Consider the following 22362-nt stretch of genomic DNA (forward strand, 5'->3'; position numbering starts at 1 on the left):
CACATCAGTTCCAATGTCTACAATGGGGTAGAGGTGAATCAGACAGTACCCTAACTTATGGAAGGACCATTCAGAAGCCTGATAGCAGAGGGGAAGAAGCTGTTCCTGAATCTGTTGGTGTGCGCTTTCAAGGGATATATGTGGAAGGTGACCAAAGGGAAAATGGAGGCTTGCGGATGAGGGACAAGTGTACAGAGGAGAAAGGAGTGAGGCGATGGATGAGATAGTGGGAGAAAATGGGTAGGCACAGTGAAAAGAGATAGGGTATGTAGAACTTAAAAGTGGCAAATTCAGTGTTCCTACTGATGGGCTGCAAGCTACGCAAGTGGAATATGAAGGGCCATGGATATCCAATTTGTGTATGGCCTCACTCTGGCAATGGAGGCAGTCAAGGATAGAAAGGTTGGTATGGGAATGAGGTAAAATGGTCAGTCTTTCCCCTAGGGTAGAGTAGTCCAAAACTAGAGGACAGGTTTAAGGTGAGGGGTGAGAGATTTATAAAAGATCTGAGGGCCAATTTCTTCTCCAAGAAGGTGGTTCTTATATGGAACAGTGGATAGGTGCAAAATACAGCACAGTGATGCAGCTGGTTGAGCTGCTACCTCTCACAACATCAGAGGCCGAGGTTCAATCCTGACTGTGGGTGTTGTTTGGAATCTGCATGTTCTTCCTGTGCCTGCGTGGTTCTCCGGGTGCTCTGGTTTTCTGCCACAACCCAAAGATGTGCAGGTTTGTAGGTTAATTGGCCTGTGTAAATTACCCCTTGTCATAGAGCACAAAATGAAGCCCTTTGGCCCAGCTAGCTCCTGCTGACCAAGGTGCCCTATCTATACTCATTCTGTCTGCCCACATTTGGCCCATATCCCTTTAAATCTTTCCTATTCATGTCTTCAGACTGTAGAAGGGTTCCAACCCAAAACATCACCCATGACTCCAAGTCGTTGTCACCATATGATTTTCTAGTACTAATTTGAGAATTGCACTTAAACATTCCTGCCTTTGCAGATGGTTAATTGTTATCCTGAATTCTCAGTGTCTTCTCCCCGGAAAATATCCAGGAAATTCTCAACATCCCTGTTGCTCCATGGTGACATTTCATCACAAAATCTGCAGCATGTGTGAAATCTTCTGAAATGTAGTTGCTAAACAAAAATTGACAGATTTAAAAGAATTCTTTCCCGAACCCCGTGATATTGACATCAATTTAAGCGGAAAGGACTGCATCTTTATAACTGCAGAAAACTAAAGTTTTCAATGATATCTGAACACTATTCTAAAGAAAATGGGAGTTCGAATAAAAATAACTTACTAAGTGTCCAGCAAAAATACAAAATCAATTATTTTATTACAATTTTGCACAAAACAATATAAAACGTATTTACATACATAGTGGTAAACATTTTAAAATCAATTAAATAGGAAATTGCTTCAAAATCACCAATAGGCTTCAATGTCATTAAAACCCAAGTGGCTCACTAAAGTCCTTTATGGAATGGAAACCTGATGTAATACTAGATATGATTAACTGCCCTCTGGCCTACCACACTATTCAACTGTATGAAACTGCTACAAAACATTGCAGTAGATCAATACTATTTACCATCTGCTACTCAGGGCAATGGGAATTGGGCAATAAATGCCAGCATTACCAGTGATGCCAACACCCCCAAGAGTATATTAAAAATAATTGTAGATACAATGTACATCTACAATTGAGGAAATAAAAGTGTTTGACTTTTATATCCTTAAATTCAATTATTTAAAATAATGTTAAAAATAATTAAAAAAGACTGATTTATATAATCACAAATTATCATATGTAGCTGCAATTTACAAATATTGATACAAAAATAGCTGCTGGAATATTTGGAGTAGATGTCTGCAGTAATAGCTCCTGGTTCAAGCTTTGACCAGCAAAAGAGTTAGCAAAAATGCATTTGACAAAATCACTATTGAATAAAGTTTGTTGGTCACATTTCTAAGACCTTTAGTACAATACCCTTTTCTATGCTAAAATTTTAACATTTAAAAAAAGAAAATTTAGTTTAAAAGCAAGTTTTCTTCCATTCTGATTAAAATGCAATTATCAATCTGTAGGAATTGTCCTGGACTTGCCGAACTAGCATTATTCCACCATGTGCTAAGCTCGTCATTGTTCGCTCCTCTTCTGAAAGCAATCAGTTGGCAACTTTGCATCAGTTATGTTGGACTCTCTTCTCTGCACGCAGTACTCTGTCAATCGTGATGTTCCTCTCATACCGTTCTTTCATCCGTTCAATTCTCTCTCTTGGAACACCATGAGTATTTATTCTGCACATATTCAAAAAATGTATAAAACCACGCTATCCACTATAAACTTGAAGAGTAATGAACAAGTTCATTAATCATTATCTCAAAACTCAGATGATCGCAAAAACCAACCATATTAAATTTCCTCAATAGAAATTCAATCACCGTTGTGTTAAATTTCCTAGCTAGAAGGGTCTTGACCCGAAAAGTCACCCATTCCTTCTCTTCAGAGATGCTGTCTGTCCCGCTGAGTTACTAAACCAGCATTTTGTGTCTACCTAAGCATGTAATATCTCTACAATTCATGCAACAACAGAGGATTACTGGTTTATCACATCATCCTTCAGGTAAGATGTTAAATACTTATGAACATACAATATTTCAGTGGCGATGACATTGGGCAGCATCCTGGAGTTTGACAGATGAGATACCACCATGGAAAATTGCAAAACTTAACACAATTAATTTCATGAACACTGCCAAATCCCATGTGCTTTTATTTTTGCAAGCCAATTTCTTTTAGAACTGCAAAGGGCTTCTTAAAATTCAAATACAGCACATCCTCAGGTTTGCCCGTAGCTATTCTACCAGTTATAACTTTAAATAAACCCCAGTAGATTTATCAAACACTAATCCAATGTTTTGATTCTCCCCACATTCTCATGTATTCCTCCCACATTCTACCAATTGGGACAATTTACAATGGCCAATTAACCTACCACCCAGCATGTCTTTACGATGTGTGAGGGAACTGGGACACCAAGAGTAAACCCACAGTCACAGGGGGAGCATACAAACTCCACACAGACAGCAGCCAAGGTCAGGATTGAACCTGGGGGGGGGGGGGGTCTACCACAAGTAGCTGTGCCACTATGCTGCTAAAATAAATAAACAAATGTGGATAAATAATTTAAGAGTTTGAAGGTTTGTTTCAACTAAAAATATTAAATGAAAATGTAAACCTAAATGCAGAGAACATGATTAGGAAATTTTTAGATTATGCAAAAAGTAGCCTTATAGTTAATAGCATAAATAATTATGTGGACTTCCGGAATACATCAACAAATTAATTAAATCAGCAAAAAAAAATTAGCAAATTTAAAAGACACTTGGACAGTACATGGATAGGAAAGGTTTAGAGGGATATGGGCCAAACATAGCAGGTGGAACTAGCTAAGAATAGGCATTTTGGTCGGCATGTGCAAGTTGGGCTGAAGGTCCTGTTTCCATGCTGTATGACTTTATAAATTGAATTCAGGGACTTGCATTTAGGAAGTGCAAACAATGCAAGGGACAAATAAACAGTCCAGAATAATACACCCTGAGAAGAGTGGCCTTGGATTACATACCGATTCTTAAAGGTAGCAGGAGAGATAAGATAATTGAAAGTATAGAACAAGAGCAAGAGATTAACCAGAATGTTTGTTGGGATGGAATGTTTCAGTTATACGGAGACAGGCCGCGTTTGTTTTCGATGGAACGGAGCTGACTGCATGATGGCTTGATAACAATATATAAAATTCTGAGGAGCATAAACAAGGTAGATAGTATAAAGACTTGATTAGTACAAGTGTAAGAGGTTATGGGGAGAAGGCAGGAGAATGGGATTAGGGGGGGAGAGATAGATCAGCCATGATTGAATGGCAGAGTAGACATGATGGGCCAAATAGCCTAATTCTACTATCTTGTCTAGCAGCTTGTACCATACACACACCACCCTTCGTGTGAAAACGTTACCCCTCAGATTCCTATTAAATCTTTTCCCCTTCACCTTAAATCTATGTCCTGCGGTCCTCGATTCACATACTCAGGGCAAGAAACTCTATGCATCTACTCGATCTATTCCTATCATGATTTTGTACACCTCTATAAGATCACGCCTCATCCTCCTGCGCTCGAAGGAATAGAGACCCAGTCTACTCAACCTCATCCTATGGCCCAGAACCTCTAGTCCTGGCAACATCCTCGTAAATCTTCTCTACCCTTTTCAGCTTGACAACATTATTCCTATCATTTATTTTTAAAAGGAAACCATGGGGAGATTTAACAATGGCGCATAAAAATGATATGTCTAAAGGGATGGTTTAGGAAAGAATCATCATCCTGTGCAAAAAAAATAAAATAACCAGAGGTCACAAAAATTAGTAGGTTAAAAAATGAGAAGAACTGAGAGAAAACAAATTGTTGCTTGAATGCTGGGTGTTTGTAAGTCATCCGATAATTGCATTATTGAAGAAAAATAAATTCATGGCAAGTAATGTACCTTAAGAATCACTTGATGTGTTGTAACCTACATGGCTACCTACAGAATGATTAATCACCTTTTTTTTAAACAACTAGTTGCCATAACCTTTTCTGCGTAGATATGATGGGCCAAATAGCAGAACATTCTATGATTCTGCGACAGCATGACATAAAAGCTAAATATTAAAAAATAGTTGAGCAGGACGAAAAAATGTTGAAACGTTAATTACAACTGTTAGAACAGATAATGGGAGAATATTATAGAAATATTTGTAAATTGAAAGGGAGACAACAGGTAAAGTAGACAGCTTCAACAATCTGGAGCAAGAATCCATTGATTCAAGATTATATGCAAAAAGATTAAAACAAATAAACCATGATACATATAATTATAGGATGGTGGAATTCATTCCTAAAACTAGTGCCTATGACTAAATTAAAAAAAAAAAACCTTTTCTGGACACAATGATGCAGACCTCTTTAGAAGATATAACCAGATTTTATAGATGATGACATTAACTTTGATAACTTTATGCCCTTCCTCTGTACATTATAAAAACTTGGAATTGTCTGTGCTATTTTCATATAACACAAGTGCTATTCTGACACATGAAGTGATCAAAAGCGTTAAACCTGGTCAGTTTTCTAACATCAAATTTCCACGGTGTGTCTGGTTCTCTGAATTTCACCTCATAACCGTTCTGTTGTGCCTGTTGATGACAAAACATTAATCCTAGGTTTAAAATCTAGAGAACTAATCTAATACTGAATTTTAGTCACATTTCCACCTAAAATATGTTTTAAAAAATCAATTTGAAAATAAAATAATTTATATTTTGATTTTTTCTGTTGCATGTTATTGCTCACACTGCAATGTAATACACTTGCCAGGAAATAACCAACAAACACAGAAAAAGTAATATGCTTGAATTACACTGTCATGACTTCATACAGTTCCACGAGACCCTTATGCAATAACCAGCTATAACGTCTCAATTACAAGAGCTGAATACAGAAATAAATAACTACATCTATAAACTATTTTGCATTACCCCTCTACAGTTGAACACTTATGTTTTATTGAATTTTACTATCTTGAAAGTATTTCAGAATTTAAGTTGCTCAAAGTAGTGCCTTAACTTGTTATTGTACAAAATATCAGCACTTGTTTTAAAATGCTCCCAACCACGTCAAGTTGTGATACTAGACAAAGTTTGATTCTTATTGTTGAGGTTCTGAAAAGTGGAAGCTCCTTGTGCCAGTCAAGGTGCCAGTGGAGGTGCAGAACCTGGCTGACTGGTGCTCAGATAACATCCTGTCCCTAAACACCTCCAAGACCAAGGAGCTGATTATCAACTTCAGAAGGACACATAATGGGGAATACGCTCCAATCTAGTGTGGAGAGAGTGTCCAGGTTTAAGTTTTGGGCGCACACATTTCAGAGGACCTCACATGGTCCACCAACACCGCTGCGCTGGTCAAGAAGGCGCAGCAACGACTGTTCTTCCTGAGAACACTGAAAAAGACTGGTCTGCCCCAACAGCTGCTGACAACCTTCTACCGCTGCACCAGAGAGCATCCTAACATATGGCATCTCTGTGTGGTATCTCAGCGGAAAGGAGAGCTCTTCAGCTGGGTGTCCACAGAGCGCAGAAGATAATTGGGACACAGCTACCAGCCTTGGAGGGCATCTACAATACACGGTGCCTCAGGAAGGCCATCAGCATTCACAAAGACTCACACCCTTTCAATTGTTCGAACTTCTACCATCCGGCAGACGTTACAAGGCCTTCTATGCCCGCACCTTCAGACTTAGGAACAGCTTCATCCCCAGAGCTATAGCTGCTCTGAACCAGCCCTGCTGAGTCCCCCCCCCCCGTGAACTGTCTCCCTCGGGTGGTCACGTCGCACATCGACCCGGCACAGACCTATTTGCACTTTATACTGCTTTAACTGTTTTTTTTAATCTGGTTTTTCTGGGTGTCTAAATTTTTAGCTAATTAAGTTATTACATCGGATGGAAGCTGCATACCAAATCTCGTTGTACCTCTGCAATGACAATAAAAGATATTATTATTATTATTATTTGGACTGGGGCGGTTGTAGAACAAGCCTGGCTCATTAAAAAAAACATGATAGTTAACTAAATTGGATCCCATGGCTTAGCCAGCTATCAAAGCCATCTAAACAAAATTCTAAATGTGTTCAAAAAGAATCCAAACACTAAAAAAGTAGAATGCCTAAACAATATTGAAATATACTTAAAATAGAACTTAAATATACTCAGAAAAATTAAATATTTAAAGAAACTAAAGTAACTTACATAAAAGTTAATTAGCTCAACCCCGATCCCGAAATCTAACCTATTATGGTTAGACTTGGGAATTGGTGTGATATTACACCGACAGCTAGATTTCATGATGAAATCCAAAGTTGGAGCACATTGTCAGAAAATGTAGCAAACAACTTTGAGACTGCCACACCAAATCTATTAGTTGTGAGGGGAAAAGTCAGTTATGTAAATAATTCAAACCATCACATTAAAAAAAGTGGTCCTTACAAATTCAAGAAATAATTAAGGTTAATTGCAATAATTAAATTTTTAAGCATAACATTCCCATTACTAAAATATAACGTCAAAGATTGCTGTAAATAAGGATAAAACTGGAATTAACAAAGAGAAATAAGTCACATTTAGAGGGCACAGTTGTGCAAATCACAAACACTAAAAACATTCAGTAATAAGCACAGTATATCAGTCAACATTACATTGAAATTAATTGAAATCTGGATTGTACCATAACCACATATGGTTTCATTTCCCACGCTTGAATGTTGGTATTGTCTATAATAATTGGAGATTTCCATTGTCTCATGGCCGACTTGGCTGAAAACAGATGCATTGTACAAATGGATTAGGGATTGTATTGTAAACTTGGAGCTTTTCCAAATGTAACAATCAAAAAAGAAATCCAAGATGCCAAATTTCAGTATTCACCTCTTTCATGGTTCCATTCATGAGCTTCATCAAGTAAGTACTTCTGAAATAAATATGACCCATCTTGTCTGATGAAATAATCATCCGTACTCAAGATCACTGCACCACGAAACTGCCATTTAAGATTCCTGGTTGAACAAAAACATGGTTGGGGGGGGGGGGGGGGGGGGGGGGCAGGGAGAGGAGAGCGTAAGGAGACAGAGGGAGAGAGAGAAAGAAAGAGAAATAAATTAGAAGAATGTGCTGCATAAACCCACTTCCTTGATGGTTTGTCGTATTAGACAGACTGAGCAACGTGTCTGCTCTACTTAACATTTGAAACTGGAAATGCCGGCTTACCAGCTGTGTTCAACTTGACCATGGGCACTGGATGGGCCCAGACCTGCTGGAATGCACAATCCTATGCTACTGACAGACATCATCTCACCCGCAAGCAAGGCAGCTCATCAAAAATTGTCAACCTATCTCACTACGACGTAGTTTACAAGATTCTGTACAAATCTGCTCTGTGACAGGTGATCCAGCTGCACCACACACAGCAGGAAAATCTGTCAGCCTTCTGCTGCTTTGGGATACCACCATTCATTCACATGTCAGCCAGAGGGTGCTTACACGCCAGGTCAGCGTTGACCACGGGAAAGACTTGACAAAATATCACATACGAGTACGAGATGCATTCGGAGCCAGTATCAATACGAGTGTAGAACACCGAAGGTAGACACAAAATGCTGGAGTAACTCAGCGAGACAGGCAGCATCTCTGGAGAGAACGTTTCAGGTCGAGACCCTTCTTCTTCAGATTGAGAGCCAGTGGAGGGGGAGATTAGCGATATGGTAGGGTAAGGTATGTAAACGACAGCTCAAAGCAGACTATGATCAAGAAAATATAAAATGATTCATTGTTAGCTATGGGGAAGGTGACAAGGAGGCATACAGGACAGAGAAACTAGTCAGAACTAGGGTGGGGGTGGGATGGAGAGAGAAAGCAAGGGCTACTTGAAGTTAGAGAAGTAAACTCTACCGCTGGGTTGTAAGCTGCCCAAGCGAAATACGAGGTGCTGTTCTTCCAATTTGTGTTGGGCCTCACTCCGACAGTGGAGGAGGCCCAGGACAGAAAGGTCAGCATGGGAATGGGACCCCTAAGGTTAAAGGTCAGTGGGGAAATATTTAATAGAAACTTAAAGGGCACTTTTTTACTCAGAGAGTGGTGGGTAACGAGCTGCCCAGAGGTAGTTGAGGCAGGTACTGCAACAACATAAGACATTTAGACATGTACATGGGTAGGAAAGGTTTAGAGCGATATGGGCCAAATGGGGCATCTCGGTCAGCATGGATGAGTTTGGCCGAAGGGCCCGTTCCCGTGCTGTATATATTATTGCGCACTCCCACCATGGTTTTCCTCGTGATTGCAGCAGCCGCGGTTCCCGGTGACTCTGCGTTTGTTGGAGCCGTTAACGCCGGTCCCCCATGGCCGGAGCAGCCTCACAGGCCCCGGGTCAACATGCGGAGACAAACAAACCAACCTGGCCAGCGTGGACTTGCCCGAGCCAGGGAGCCCTCTCAGCAAGTACACACACTTGGCCTTACGCGGGCAACGTGGCCGCGCTCTCCCGCCTCGGCCGGCGCCGTGAGGCTGCAAACTCAGCTGCTGCAGGGAGAGCGCCAGGCGATCAGCCGCCATGTCCACGGCCGCCTGCCCGCCCGCCCGCCCGCCCGCGGCACGTGACCCACACACCACCTGACCCGCCCCACGTGATGGTGCCGCGCCCACGTTCCTCCACAACACGTGTCGAGCGCTGCGGCCAATGTTACACTGCGGTAGAATCACTGCGCAAATGTCACTGCTAGTCCACCGCTGTGTTCTTGAGAGAGAAGACCCAAGTGTTTTATTCCATAGCTCCCGAAACGGAACTATGAAATTCTCACTTGCAACGGATATGCAGATAGTTAGTGCCTGATTAATGCGGAAGGTTACATGGAAATAGTTTTCTTTGTCGCGGAAACTGTTTAAATCCAAGATGTTTAAGGAACTGCAGATGCTGGAAAATCGAAGGTAGACAAAAATGCTGGAGGAACTCAGCGGGTGAGGCAGCATCTATGTAGCGAAGGAAATAGGCAACGTTTCGGGTCGAGACCCTTCTTCAGTCAGTCGGATTTCGACCCGAAATGTTGCCTATTTCCTTCGCTCCATAGATGCTGCTTCACCCGCTGAGTTTCTCCAGCATTTTTGTCTACCTTAAATCCAATACATCTTTTTTTCCCTGCCTTATCAGTTTCCAAACTCTTAGAATTGACTGCCTTAGGGAACTGTACCTCGGCAGTCTGTATAATTGGCAGTCTCTTCCCATGAAAGGGTACATTTTTGCGAAGGATCCCAACCCCAAATGTCACCTAGCAATTTTCTCCAGAGCTGCTGCCTGGCACGCAGTTATTCCAGCATGTTGTATGTATCTTTGTGATAAACCAACATTTGTAGTTCCTTTGCATGACAGATTTACAAGGATGTTCCCAGGGTACGAGTGCCTTAGTGGAAACAAGGTACCAGAGATGGTAGTTGAGGTGGTGTTATTACTATATTTAAAAGACATATGGACGGTCTGAAGAAGGGTCTCGACCAGAAACGTCACCATAGATGCTGCCTCACCCGCTGAGTTTCTCCAGCATTTTTGTCTACCTTGGACAGTTACCAGGATAGGATTAGAGGGATATGGGCTACTTGAATAAATTGGGCATCTTGGTCAGCTTGGGCCAAAGGGTCTGCTTCCGTGCCTTACGGCGCTTTTTTCAATGCTTTTAAGATTTTAACCGCGTTGCATCTCCTTTCCTTGTCCAACTAGCCGAGTGGATAAGGGGAAGAATGGCAGTAAAGATAAAAGTAGGAAAATGAAGTTATAAAGCTGAACAATATTAAAAATATGATTTATGATTTTAAATTTCTCATCCCAGTGGACAGCAAAAATAATGCTCACTTTTCACGTCTGGAACTACTGCAACTATCTTCCAATATAAATCCACAAACACTTAAATTTATTTGTACAAAATGTATATTCCCATTTAGCAGAACATTTACAATGTTTTGAGTGAATGTTCTACTCTCATTTTAATTGACAACTCCTTAGAGAGTTAATACAATTTTTAAAACAAATTTTTGTACAAAAATGAAATCAATCTTATTATATTTCTAACATACACTTCTCTTTACATACATAAATGAATGCCAATTATGAAAGATTCTTCACCGCAATTATATCAAAATTTAAAGCCTTGTAAACTGCAATGAATGATATGGTAATGGAAAACGTCAGTAAATAACTTATGACTTCAATATAACTATTGTGGAGATGTCCACAACCATCAGGAATTCTAATTGTATCAACCCACCTGGTAACCTGAAATCTGTGTCAATGCTTTTCAGTGACAGCTCCAGTCAAAAAATATATAAATCCAAAAGCCAACTTGATTAACTTGGGAAAACCATTATGTTTCATACATCCTTTAGCATTAAAGCAGATAAAAAACTCACTGTTCTAAATATTTACAATAATTCATATTTTCACTTTCAAATGCGCAACTGCATTTATAGATACTCTCAAAATGTTCATTTTCAAATACGATAAGGGACATTTAGCTATTTTTACCAGTGGCCTTGAGGACTACAGTATCATAAAAGAGCTGAAAAGGTGAAATTTCTAGTATTTTGCTTTGATACTACTTTGGTACAAGATGAAAAGCAGGGATGACATTTCTATTAAGGGCATCTCAATATTCCTTTATACATTTTTTACTAGAATATTTAAAATGTAGGTAATAAAGATTTTCTGAAAAAAATAATAAATCATTTAAAGAGAATACACATTTATATTGCACTTTTCACAACTTCTAGGTATTCCAATGTGCAATTAGAAACTTTTTTTGAACTGTTGTCACTGTTGAAAAATGGGAACATATGAAGGCTGATTTGCAAGGTGTCATGTATAGCAACGAGTTATGTGATAAGTAAACTTTTATAATGATGTAGAATGAAGAATATTGAGCAGGCACTAAGAAAACTCCCAGATATGCAAGTTGGATATGTTACATCCACTTGAAAGGGGAGAGCAGCATTGGAGATTTGAAACAGCTTTGAATGCATTATCCTTGTAGAAAATGTGGGCAGATTTTTCAAAATGTTATCTCGATTCTAAGGGTTAAATTATGAGGAAACATTGTACAAAGTAGAGTTGTACTCCCTGAAATTTAATTCAGAGTCACTAATTTTATTCAGAATATAAATTGCTAAGTTTTTGGACATTAAGTAAATCAATGGATTTATGGAGTTAATAGTAGGAAAGTGGCACAAAGGCAATGGAATAGCCACAATCTGACTGAATGGAGGATGTACAAGGGCGAATGGTCTATTTATACACGTATTTCTTGTTTTTTTGCATTCTGTTATTCAAGCTGCTTTGGAGCTTTCAATCACATGTTTAACATGAATCTTTAAAAGGTAATCATAGATCCCAATTTTACACAAAAATTACAGCTCAAAATAAGTTACAAAAAACATTTTTGATATATGACACCTCCCATAAATAAGCCAAAAGAACTTCCAACCATTGCTACCAATCCATTGTTCAGATCAGCCTGAAGAAGGGTCTCAACACAAAACGTCACCCATTCCTTCTCTCCAAAGATGCTGCCTGTCCCGCTGAGTTACTCCAGTAGTTTGTGGCTACCAATCTATTGTTTTAACTCGAGCATTACTTTTTAAAAGCACCTGGCTTGTAGTAATAGTTGAGAAGGTTCAGCTTGATAATCTTTCTCATTGATACTATATAAGATTTAAATAATTTATCTCCCAGGTTAGACCATAGCCTTCATTTCAACCATGTTACACTATTGTTTTGACTAATCGTTTGATGGTCAAAGCAACAGTGCAAATAGTATACTGAATCCTGCAAGTATACTGTTTTCAATTGAAAACGTTCAACATCATAATGAACAGCACCTTTGCATTTCTCCATTTAGATGTGCTATCCAATTTATAAAAGTAAATTTCACAAGTTTCATGCAAAGCTAAGACAATTGAGAAATCCCACCAATAAAGGAATTTATGTTTCTTTTCTCGAAATACATGCAAATAGCCACAAACACAAAATTTCAAGGTTCACATCTGGACAAAAGGTGTGGTAAACGTGCTGACTGCTGTACAGAAGTTAAGAAAGAGCAGTTGAATGATCCAGGTTATTCAGCAGATCGTTTGTTCTGTACAATTGTAACAAATTATAGATGATATATTACCTTTTTGTGCAATTCTGCAGAAAGCAATCTAACTAGAATTAACAAGCTGGATGTATGATCCATATCCCTTATTAACAGTCTCTCCATTAAAAATAGTTTAAGGTGAATTGCTTTCATATTATATTTGTGTCACAAATTCATATATAAAACTACAAACTGTGCACAAAATAAAGTCAAACAGGATAAAAGAAAATATTTTTCTGTCTAAACCCTATATTTACACCTTGTGGCATGATGCACAGCCACAGAAAATAAATGGAGTATTGTGAAAGTAAATGGAGATATAAATCTTCCAAAAGTCAGTTTAGTATCTTTTTCCAGAGTAATCAGCATATTCCAGTATTCTAAAATGGGTGTTATTACAAGCTGTTAAAACTTTGGTTCCCCAGAAATACACATTATGGGACGAAGTGATCAACTCTCTTGTATTGAAAGGCCAACAGTTCAGGAGCATCGCTAAAACTATCTATTAGTCATGTCACTAATGGAACTTGAACCGAGCGGCCCTTCCCACTTTGGGCTAGTGTGTGGAAGTAGATTTAACATGACTTTATTCAGGTACGAAGGCTCCACTGAACTCAACACTATATCTAAAGACATTGGATGTTCAAAACGTGCCATCATTTGAAGAATCTTCTCACGTGGAACTCGATGTCTGTTCCTCCTGAAAGAAAAGAAAATGCATTAATGCGCATCTGTGCAGAGTTTACACGCTCTCTGTGTGGAACATGGATGCACACTGAAATTTGTTTAGGATGCATCTAAAAATATGACCGCGTCACAGACTGCAGCAGAATTCTAATGTCCATATCTACTCCTTTATAATTACAGTTTTCCCTAACTTCCATCATATGTGCTTATGTGCTGTGTTCTATCCTCTATTGCCATCTAAGATGCAAGACACTGGCACACACTACACAAGCACCAGCGTGGAGAATGGATTTTAAGTGTTCAACTTTAATGATTGGGTCGCTATTTATTTAATTGATGCCCTGGGTAATGCATCTCATGACTCCATCTTCTGATTAGTCTGGCACACAAGCAGAGATACTGGTAATAATTTATCCTATGTCATCAGCAAGCATTTATATCTCTAACTAGCTACACTCGGAAAGGCTCGGTAAACTTTAGTTCTTCGGTTGCTATAGCCTATATGATGATGGCACTCTCAAATGTTATTAAGGGGAAGTCAAGGATTCTGACCCAGCAAAATTTAAGTAACAGTAGTAAACTTCCAAGTTGGGAAGCTGGCAACACTCAGAATGATGAAGATGTAATTTTGGAAAACAATATTTAAAGAAATTAAAGTGCTAAGCTCCTCCTTTGGAATGATCACAAACTCTCCTGTGCTTCTGAATCAGAGATGTCCTCTGAAACGGGGTTCCCCTCTTCCATTATAGGTGAGGCTCTCACTAGGGTCTCCTCTATATACCACAGCTCCGCTCTTGCTCCTTCTCCCCCATTCGTAACAAGGACAGTCCCCTTTTCCTCACCTTCCACCCCATCACCCATCGCATACAGCATATAATCCTCCGACATTTTTGCCACCTCCAAAGGGATCCTACTACAAGCCACATCTTCCCATCTCCACCCCTTTCTGCCTTCCGCAGAGACCGTTCCCGCTCCAACTCCCTGGTCAACTCGTCCCTTCCCACCCAAACCACCCCTTCCCCAGGTACTTTCCCCTGCAACCACAGGAGATGCAACACCTGTCCCTTTACCTCCCCCTCGACTCCGTCCAAGGACCCTGACAGTCTTTTCAGGTGAGGCAGAGGTTCACTTGCACCTCCTCCAATCTCATCTACTGTATCCACTGTTGGTGTGGATTCCTGTATATCGGCGAGACCAAGCACTGGCTCGCCGATCATTTGGCTGAACACCTCCGTTCAGTCCGCCTAAACCTACCTGATCTCCCGGTTGCTCAACACTTTAACTCCCCCTCCCATTCCCACATTGAATTTTCTGTCCTGGGCCTCCTCCATTATCAGAATGAGGCCCTGTGCAAATTGGACGAACAGCACCTCATATTTCACTTGGGTAGCTTACACCCCAGTGGCATGAACATTGACTTCTTTAACTTCAAGTAGCCCTTGCTTTCCCTCTCACTCCATCCCCTCCCCCTTCACAGTTCTCTTACCAGCCCTACTGTCTCCGACTATATTTTATCTCTGTACAGCCCACTCCCCTGACATCAGTCTGAAGAAGGGTCTCGACCCGAAATGTCACCCATTCCTTTTCTCCAGAGATGCTGCCTGTCCCGCTGAGTTACTCCAGTTTTTTGTGTCTATCGGTGCTTCTGAATGTTAAATTTAGAGATACAGCGTTGAAACAGGCACCGAGTTTATGCCGACCATCGATCACCCGTACACTAGGTCTATGTTATCCTACTTTCCCCACTCACTTTTACAGAGGACAATTAACCTACAAACTGCACCTCTTAGGGACACGGTCCAGGTAGGACGCGCTAACTCCACAGACATTCAAACTCGGGTCTCTGGCACTGTGAGGCAGCAACTCTGCAGCTGTGCCACCCATATAGTTCTGCAACGTTATGCCGGAATGTTCAGCCACATTAGTTCAAGCTTGCATGTTGGTAGGCCTAAATCCTCTCAAGCATGAACTGTTCCATTATCTGAAGCATCGTACTCATTTGTGAAAATTTGTAATTTTAACTTTTTAAATTGAGGGAAGAATATGGAATAACCAGGTTGAAGAATCATAAATAATAGCCTGAGAAACATTCCTGCCCAGGGTGAAAATGGACACAAAACAATTGCAAAGATTACTGGTGAATGTGCCACTTGGTGGCAATGTTAACAATTTTTTCAGTCACTTTGCTGATAGTAATTCATTCACTCTGTGAGCAGGGCATTGTTAATTTTCTAGAGCATCAAAAAGATACAACGGTTGTGTTGAAATGGAACATTTTCACTACATAAAGAATTTGGATATTAAAAAGGCAATAGAATGAATAAACTGAGTTTATTTCTTGATGTTTCAAAGTCAAATTCACAAAAGAACATAGAATGATTTGAACCCATGCTCATGTTATAGGAGCAAAATTAAGACATCCGGCCCATCTAATCTACTCTGTATTTAATCACGGTTGATCTATCTTTCTATCTCATCACTATTTTCTGCCTTCTCCCCGAAACCTTAGACACCTTTACTAATAAAGAAACTCTTGTGTTCTTTGTATTAGCAGTCAAAGACACCAAATATGTTCTATTTCAACAGCAATTCAACATATAGCTTACGTCAGGTTTCAATTCCAAAATCAGCAATTAATCATCAATTTACAATTGTGGTTTGGCAAATATTGTATTATCTTAAAATAATTTCTGCTTCAGAAGCAGAAAGCTTTGCCATAAAAGATTAAACAATAGTAGCACAACTGAAGATACCATGGAATATGATCAAACACAACATTCACACAATAATTTTTTTAAAGCTACAATTTCAGTCATTAGGTTTCTTTCAATTAACACTTTTTATGCAACATGCAGAAATTTCCTACATGCCTATATCTAATGCTCAATACAAGCAATCAATCAAAAAAGCTCAAAATAAAATAAGGTTCTTACTTTTCTAGTTCCACAACATTAAACTTCCACCAAGTGTCTGGCTCACGAAAACTCATTCTGTAACGTCGTTTCATAGCCTGTGGATGGTAATAGTAAGGAATATCATGAGGAAGCATTTCCTAATTGATTAATTATATTTTTATTTGCAATTGTGTATAAACATTCTCTATTTTTGGAATATCATGAGTATCAATTTTGGCATTTAAACATTGAACTGATAAGCTCAATTATGACAGCATTTAACAACTAAAATCTTCAGATATTGTATAAGTACATCAATTCTAACTGTTGCACATTCATAATTTCAGCTGCACATCAGTTACAAAATGCATGCACTACAGCCAGTCATATTTTTTTTTGCATTTTAAATAGTTTCTTCGTCTTTCTATGGGTGCTAATAAAATTTCCATTAATTGATTGGATTGATTGATTGATGGAAAGATACAGCAAGGAAACAGGCCCTTTGGCCCACCAAGTCCACACTGACCATGCTCTCACTAGTTCTGATTTCACATCTACTCCCGACTTGGTACAATTTACAAAGGCCAATTAACCAACATACGCATACAGCTGGCAAATGACTACAATCACTACTTACGAAATAATCTCTTGAGTATACACCTTACCATTTCTGCATATGGCTTCATTTCCCATGCTTGGATATTTGTATTATCTATTATTATAGGTGACCTGCCTTCATCCATACACCTATTAGCTATTAACAAAAGAGAATATAGATTAAATTCAGCTTTGTGCCACTAACAGTTAATCTAAATGAAAAATGCAGTTGTATTTCTAGTCATGTAAAGCACAACGCTCCAAAAATTAAATTACTTGATTTTTTACAAATTTCTCAACACAGTATCTGAGTATTTCAATGACCTTGGACACAACCTCCAACAATATTGCACTTATATCTTTAATGTACGACTCACCCACTTGCAAATCCCAAGTCTGTTCGGCACTATACATTATTCTGATTTATTAATATATTTATTAATTTGCTTAACAACTTTAATATTACATAAATAATGTTTATTTCTTCACACTGATAGTGAAAGGACAACTATCCTTCCACAGTTACAGTATTCTGGCACATCACAAATTAAAACTTTGAAGAGGCTCTCATGTATCCACCGTGAATCATTTCAACTATCACACTTCCACTTTGAGGCAGATTTCTGGACCTGCCATGAAGATAATTTTCTGCTGTATTTCTCAATCAGTTTTGGTGTGCGCATTCTGCACAATACCTATTATGTCAGCTTTTATTGAGGTTTGCTGCTGAGGTTGTAATATGCGTTGATTTCTCAGCTATTTATTCTGTTTTTGTTTGTTTTTTGTGTGTAAAGAGGTTGCTTCATTCACTGCTTTAAGTAACAAAATAACATTTCTTAGAATAGAGATGGCAGATCAACATGGTAAATACTTTGCTCTGCAATTATATCAAACTAGAATTGTGAAATATTACAATTACAACCTCAATATTAAAGTTGATTCATTCTATAAATTTGCAATGTATGCACAACAAAAGCAACACGTAGATCATATTGGCAACTCATAGCAACTCAGAACATTTGTTCAAAGTGGAGAGACAGCAGATCAAAATTACGTAAACAAGCTGAATGTTTTTACTTCTAGACAAAAATGTTGTCCCATAAATATATCTGAAAATGCCACATCATAACATTAAATGTATAGGCTGAGAATTTGCTGGAAAAGCAATAAACATAGAAAAATACAGCACAGGAGCAATGTTTGTGCTGATGTTAAAATGGTACAAGCATTATGAGTGATTTAGTCAATTATTACAGTAAAAGCAGGATGTCAAATTATGAAGTGCCATAGAAAACTGGAATGTAGATCACAAAAATTTAGAACTTTTGCCAATTTTGTAACAAGTTTCAAGGAAGTAATGCATTTCCACTGTTGTATGAACCTACTGTAGAAATATGGCTTAATGACCCAATTAACACCGAACAACCTTGAAAGTTTCAAAATATAAATAGCTGAAATTGTAGTTAATATCTGAAGGTAGTAATAACTTGTTTCTAAAAGTTTAAAACATATATTTCTTAATCTTTCTTTTGGCCTCTTTGCAGTCTTCCTTTATGTAATTTGGTTCCATTTCTTTCTGCGTCCTTTGTCATTCATATTATAATTCAAATAGGTCTTACTGAATGCCCTATTGATACCACTAAAAATCTTTCCAGCAATCTCCACAGCAAAACTTATTTTTGAGCAAATGGATGAGAAAAGGATAAGAGATGCTGCATGGCACCACATATCCTGCCCCAGCAAATTCTGAGCCATCAAGTGAAAGAGGATAGTTTTGTCATTTCTCTTCAACAAGCCACTTTTATTTTACAATGCCCTCCATAATGTTTATTTATTTGCCTCTGTACTCCACAATTTGAGATTTGTAATTAAAAAAAATAACATGTGGTTAAAGTGCACAATGTAAGATTTTATTAAAGGGCATTCTTTTACATTTTGGTTTTACCCTGTAAGACTTACAGCTGTGTTTATACATAGCCCCCCCCCCCCCATTTCAGGCCACATAATGTTTGGGACACATGGCTTAACAGGCATTTGTAATTGCTCAGGTGTGTTTAATTGCCTCCTTAATGCAGGTATAAGAGAGCTCTCAAAACATAGTCTTTCCATCACCTTTGGAAACTTTTATTGCTGTTTATCAACATGAGAACCAATGTTGTGCCAATGAAAGTCAAATAAGCCATTATGGGACTGAGAAACAAGAATAAAACTGTTAGAGACATCAGCCAAACCTTAGGCTTACCAAACTTAACTGTTTGGAACATCATTAAAAGCAAGAGAGCACTGGTGAGTTTACTAATCTCAAAGGGACGGACAGGCCAAGAAAGACCTCCACAGCTAATGACAGAAGAATGCTCTCTATAATAAAGAAAAATCCCCAAACACTTGTCCGATAGATCAGAACACTCTTCAGGAGTCAGGTGTGGATTTGTCAATGACCACTGTCCGCAGAAGACATCATGAACAGAAATACAGAAATTCATTATAATCTTCATTGATGGCCTTCATTAAAATCTGACAATGTGCACTTTAACTACATTTTTTTCTATTACAAATCTCAAATTGTGGAGTACAGAGGCAAATTAATAAATGATGGGTCTTTGTCCCAAACATTAAGGAGCGCACTGTATATAACCTCAAAACCAATTTCTTCAAAGACGTCAATATCCATTTCTTGGTTCACTCACCAGAAGGTATAACTGATCAATACAGGAAGGTAGCCGTCCCTCACCAAAGGTTTTTTTTCCCCTTGAGATGATCCAGCTAACAATCCCTTCAGGGTAATCTTAAATGCAGTTTTTAAATGCATATTATAATTCAAATCTGTGAAAATAGAACTCAAATAATCTTGTTTTGCAAATACTGGACTTGTGCAGTATTTATAAATTAACTTTGCCACCCAAAATCACTTAGAAGCTCAATCACAGGTGAGAAATAAATTTGTCTTTACATCAGATTGCTTTTTATATTAAAAATATTGCATTCAATGAGTAAATAGACAAAATCCTTTCATTGAATGTTAGATAGTTATAAAACAGAGTTCTCTTACATCAGTTATAAAAGGCACAAATTTAGAGGAATACATATTCTACATTCCTCCAGCCCAATATTTGTTTGGAATACAAACTGCAGCTGAACCAAGAACGAATAGAGAATCTGAAATAAAATAGTAATCACTTCTACTGCAGCCACAAATCCAAGGGAAATTATCACCACACGAGCAATGCTCAACACATGTTAAAGTTAAATGCTTAAAGTTTACACAATATCCATCTGTGATAGATATATATAGGTGAAACTTTGCACTATTCGGCAACTAATCCATATAGCAAATTATATAACTTTTTTTTTGTCATAAAAATATTGTATAGAAACCCTTTGGCCCAATGAGTCCCTGTCGACCATCAATCATCCATTTGTACTAATCTTCTATTAATCTCATTTTTATTTCCCCCACATCTCTCATCAACTTCCCTCAAATTTTATCATTCACTTAAACACTTAAGAGTTCACATTTAGATTTTCTAACAGTAACACATTCAGGAACATGGCAGAATAGGATTTGGTAGTAGGGCCAAAGTGCAAAAGTACATGAAACGATAACACATACAATGCCCTGCATAACGTTTGGGACAAAGACCAATCATTTATTTATTTCCCTCTGTACTCCACAATTTGAGATTGGTAATAGAAAAAAAAAAATCACATGAGGTTAAAGTGCACATTGTCAGATTTTAATAAAGGCTATTTTTATACATTTTGGTTTCAACATGTAGAAATTACAGCAGTGTTTATACATGGTCCCCCCCATTTCAGGGTACCATAATGTTTGGAACACAGCAGTGTCATGTAAATGAAAGTAGTTATGTTCAGTATTTTGTTGCATATCCTTTGCATGCAATGACTACTTGAAGTCTGTGATTCATGGACATCACCAGTTGCTGGGTGTCTTCTCTGGTGATGCTCTGCCAGGCCTGTATTGCAGCCATCTTTAGCTTATGCTTGTTTTGGGGGCTAGTCCCCTTCAGTTTTCTCTTCAGCATATAAAAGACATGCTCAATTGGGTTCAGATCGGGTGATTGACTTGGCCACCCAGGAATTGACCATTTTTTAGTTTTGCAAAACTCCTTTGTTGCTTTAGCAGTATGTTTGGGATCATTGTCTTGCTGTAGAATGAACCGCCGGCCAATGAGTTTTGAGGAATTTGTTTGAACATTTCAGTCTATACACTTCAGAATTCATTATGCTACTACCATCAGCAGTTGTATCATCAATGAAGATAAGTGAGGCAGTACCTTCAGTACATGCCCAGGTCATAACACCCTCATCACTGTGTTTCACAGATGAGGTGGTATGCTTTGGATCTTGGGCAGTTCCTTCTCTCCTCTATACTTTGCTCTTGCCATCACTTTGATATAAGTTAATCTTCATCTCATCTGTCCACAAGACCTTTTTCCAGAACTGTGGTTGCTCTTTTAAGTACTTCTTGGCAAATTGTAACCAGGCCACCCTATTTTTGCATCTAACCAGTGATTTGCATCTTGCAGTGTAGCCTCTGTATTTCTGTTCATGAAGTCTTCTGCGGACAGTGGTCATTGACAAATCCACACCTGACTCCTAAAGAGTGTTTCTGATCTATCGGACAAGTGTTTGGGGATTTTTCTTTATTATAGAGAGAATTCTTCCGTCATCAGCTGTGGAGGTCTTTCTTGGCCTGCCAGTCCCATTGTGATTAGTAAGCTCACCAGTGCTCTCTTTCTTCTCAATGATGTTCAAAACAGTTGATTTTGGTAAGGCTAAGGTTTGGCTGATGTGTCTTAACAGTTTTATTCTTATATCTCAGTCTCATAATGGCTACTTTGACTTTCATTGGCACAACTTTGGTCCTCATGTTGATAAACAGCAAAAAAAGTTTCCAAAGGTGATGCAATGACTGGAGGAAAGACTAGATGCTGAGAACTCTCCTATACCTGTATTAAAGAGGCATTTAAACACACCTGAGCAATTACAAACACCTGTGAAGCCATGTGTCCCAAACATTATGGTGCCCTGAAATGGTGGGACTGTTTATAAACACAGCTGTAATTTCTACATGGTGAAACCAAAATGTATAAAAATGGCCTTTATTAAAATCTGATAATGTGCACTTTAACCACATGTGATTTTTTTTTTCTATTACAAATCTCAAATTGAGGAATACAGAGGCAAACAAATAAATGATGGGTCTTTGTCCCAAACATTATGGAGGGCACTGTGGGTGCAGAATTAAGCAATTCAGCCCATTGAGGCTACTCTGACATTCAATTATGGCAGATCTATTTTTCCCCCTCAACCCCATTCTCCTGCCTTCTTCACAAAGCCTTTGATACCCTTACTAATCAAGAACCAATCAATCTCTGCTTTTAAAATA

The 22362-nt window shown here is 38.5% G+C and overlaps 2 protein-coding genes across 5 annotated transcripts in view; both read right to left on the bottom strand.

Annotated features, from left to right (window-relative positions):
* Positions 1–1326: 1326 nt before the first annotated feature.
* Positions 1327–9253, bottom strand: n4bp2l1 (NEDD4 binding protein 2 like 1). Of its 2 annotated transcripts, none has more exons than XM_033022876.1 (5): positions 9054–9253; positions 7532–7659; positions 7332–7420; positions 5167–5243; positions 1327–2310 (listed from the first exon to the last, which is right to left on the bottom strand). In XM_033022876.1, the coding sequence occupies exons 1-5, from the start codon at positions 9209–9211 to the stop codon at positions 2196–2198; spliced, it is 567 nt and encodes a 188-aa protein (XP_032878767.1). In that variant the 5' UTR covers positions 9212–9253; the 3' UTR covers positions 1327–2195. The 2 variants fall into 2 exon arrangements, with proteins under 2 accessions (XP_032878767.1, XP_032878768.1); XM_033022877.1 differs by lacking the exon at positions 9054–9253 and adding an exon at positions 7871–8258.
* Positions 9254–10433: 1180 nt separating this feature from the next.
* Positions 10434–22362, bottom strand: part of LOC116974444 (NEDD4-binding protein 2-like 2) — a 39166-nt gene continuing 27237 nt past the window's right edge. For 2 of the 3 annotated variants that reach the window (XM_033022883.1, XM_033022885.1), the window contains exons 4-6: positions 17021–17109; positions 16395–16471; positions 10434–13474 (exon numbers count right to left, since the gene is read on the bottom strand). In XM_033022883.1, the coding sequence (XP_032878774.1) occupies positions 13273–13474; positions 16395–16471; positions 17021–17109 (368 nt within the window). In that variant the 3' untranslated portion in view covers positions 10434–13272. The remainder of the gene's footprint in view (positions 13475–16394; positions 16472–17020; positions 17110–22362) is intronic. The other variant, XM_033022884.1, reaches the window with a different exon arrangement.

This window comes from Amblyraja radiata, chromosome 6 (genome assembly GCF_010909765.2).
Source record: "Amblyraja radiata isolate CabotCenter1 chromosome 6, sAmbRad1.1.pri, whole genome shotgun sequence".
In the NCBI taxonomy this organism is placed as follows: domain Eukaryota; kingdom Metazoa; phylum Chordata; class Chondrichthyes; order Rajiformes; family Rajidae; genus Amblyraja; species Amblyraja radiata.

Coding starts and splice junctions, on each gene's coding strand:
- n4bp2l1 (XM_033022876.1), bottom strand. CDS start 9,211: ATGGCGGCTGATCGCCTGGCGCTCTCCCTGCAGCAGCTGAGTTTGCAG. Junction 7,660..9,053: donor GGCAAGTCCACGCTGGCCAG/GTTGGTTTGTTT, acceptor TTGTTCAACCAG/GAATCTTAAATGGCAGTTTC. Junction 7,421..7,531: donor TGAATGGAACCATGAAAGAG/GTGAATACTGAA, acceptor ATCTGTTTTCAG/CCAAGTCGGCCATGAGACAA.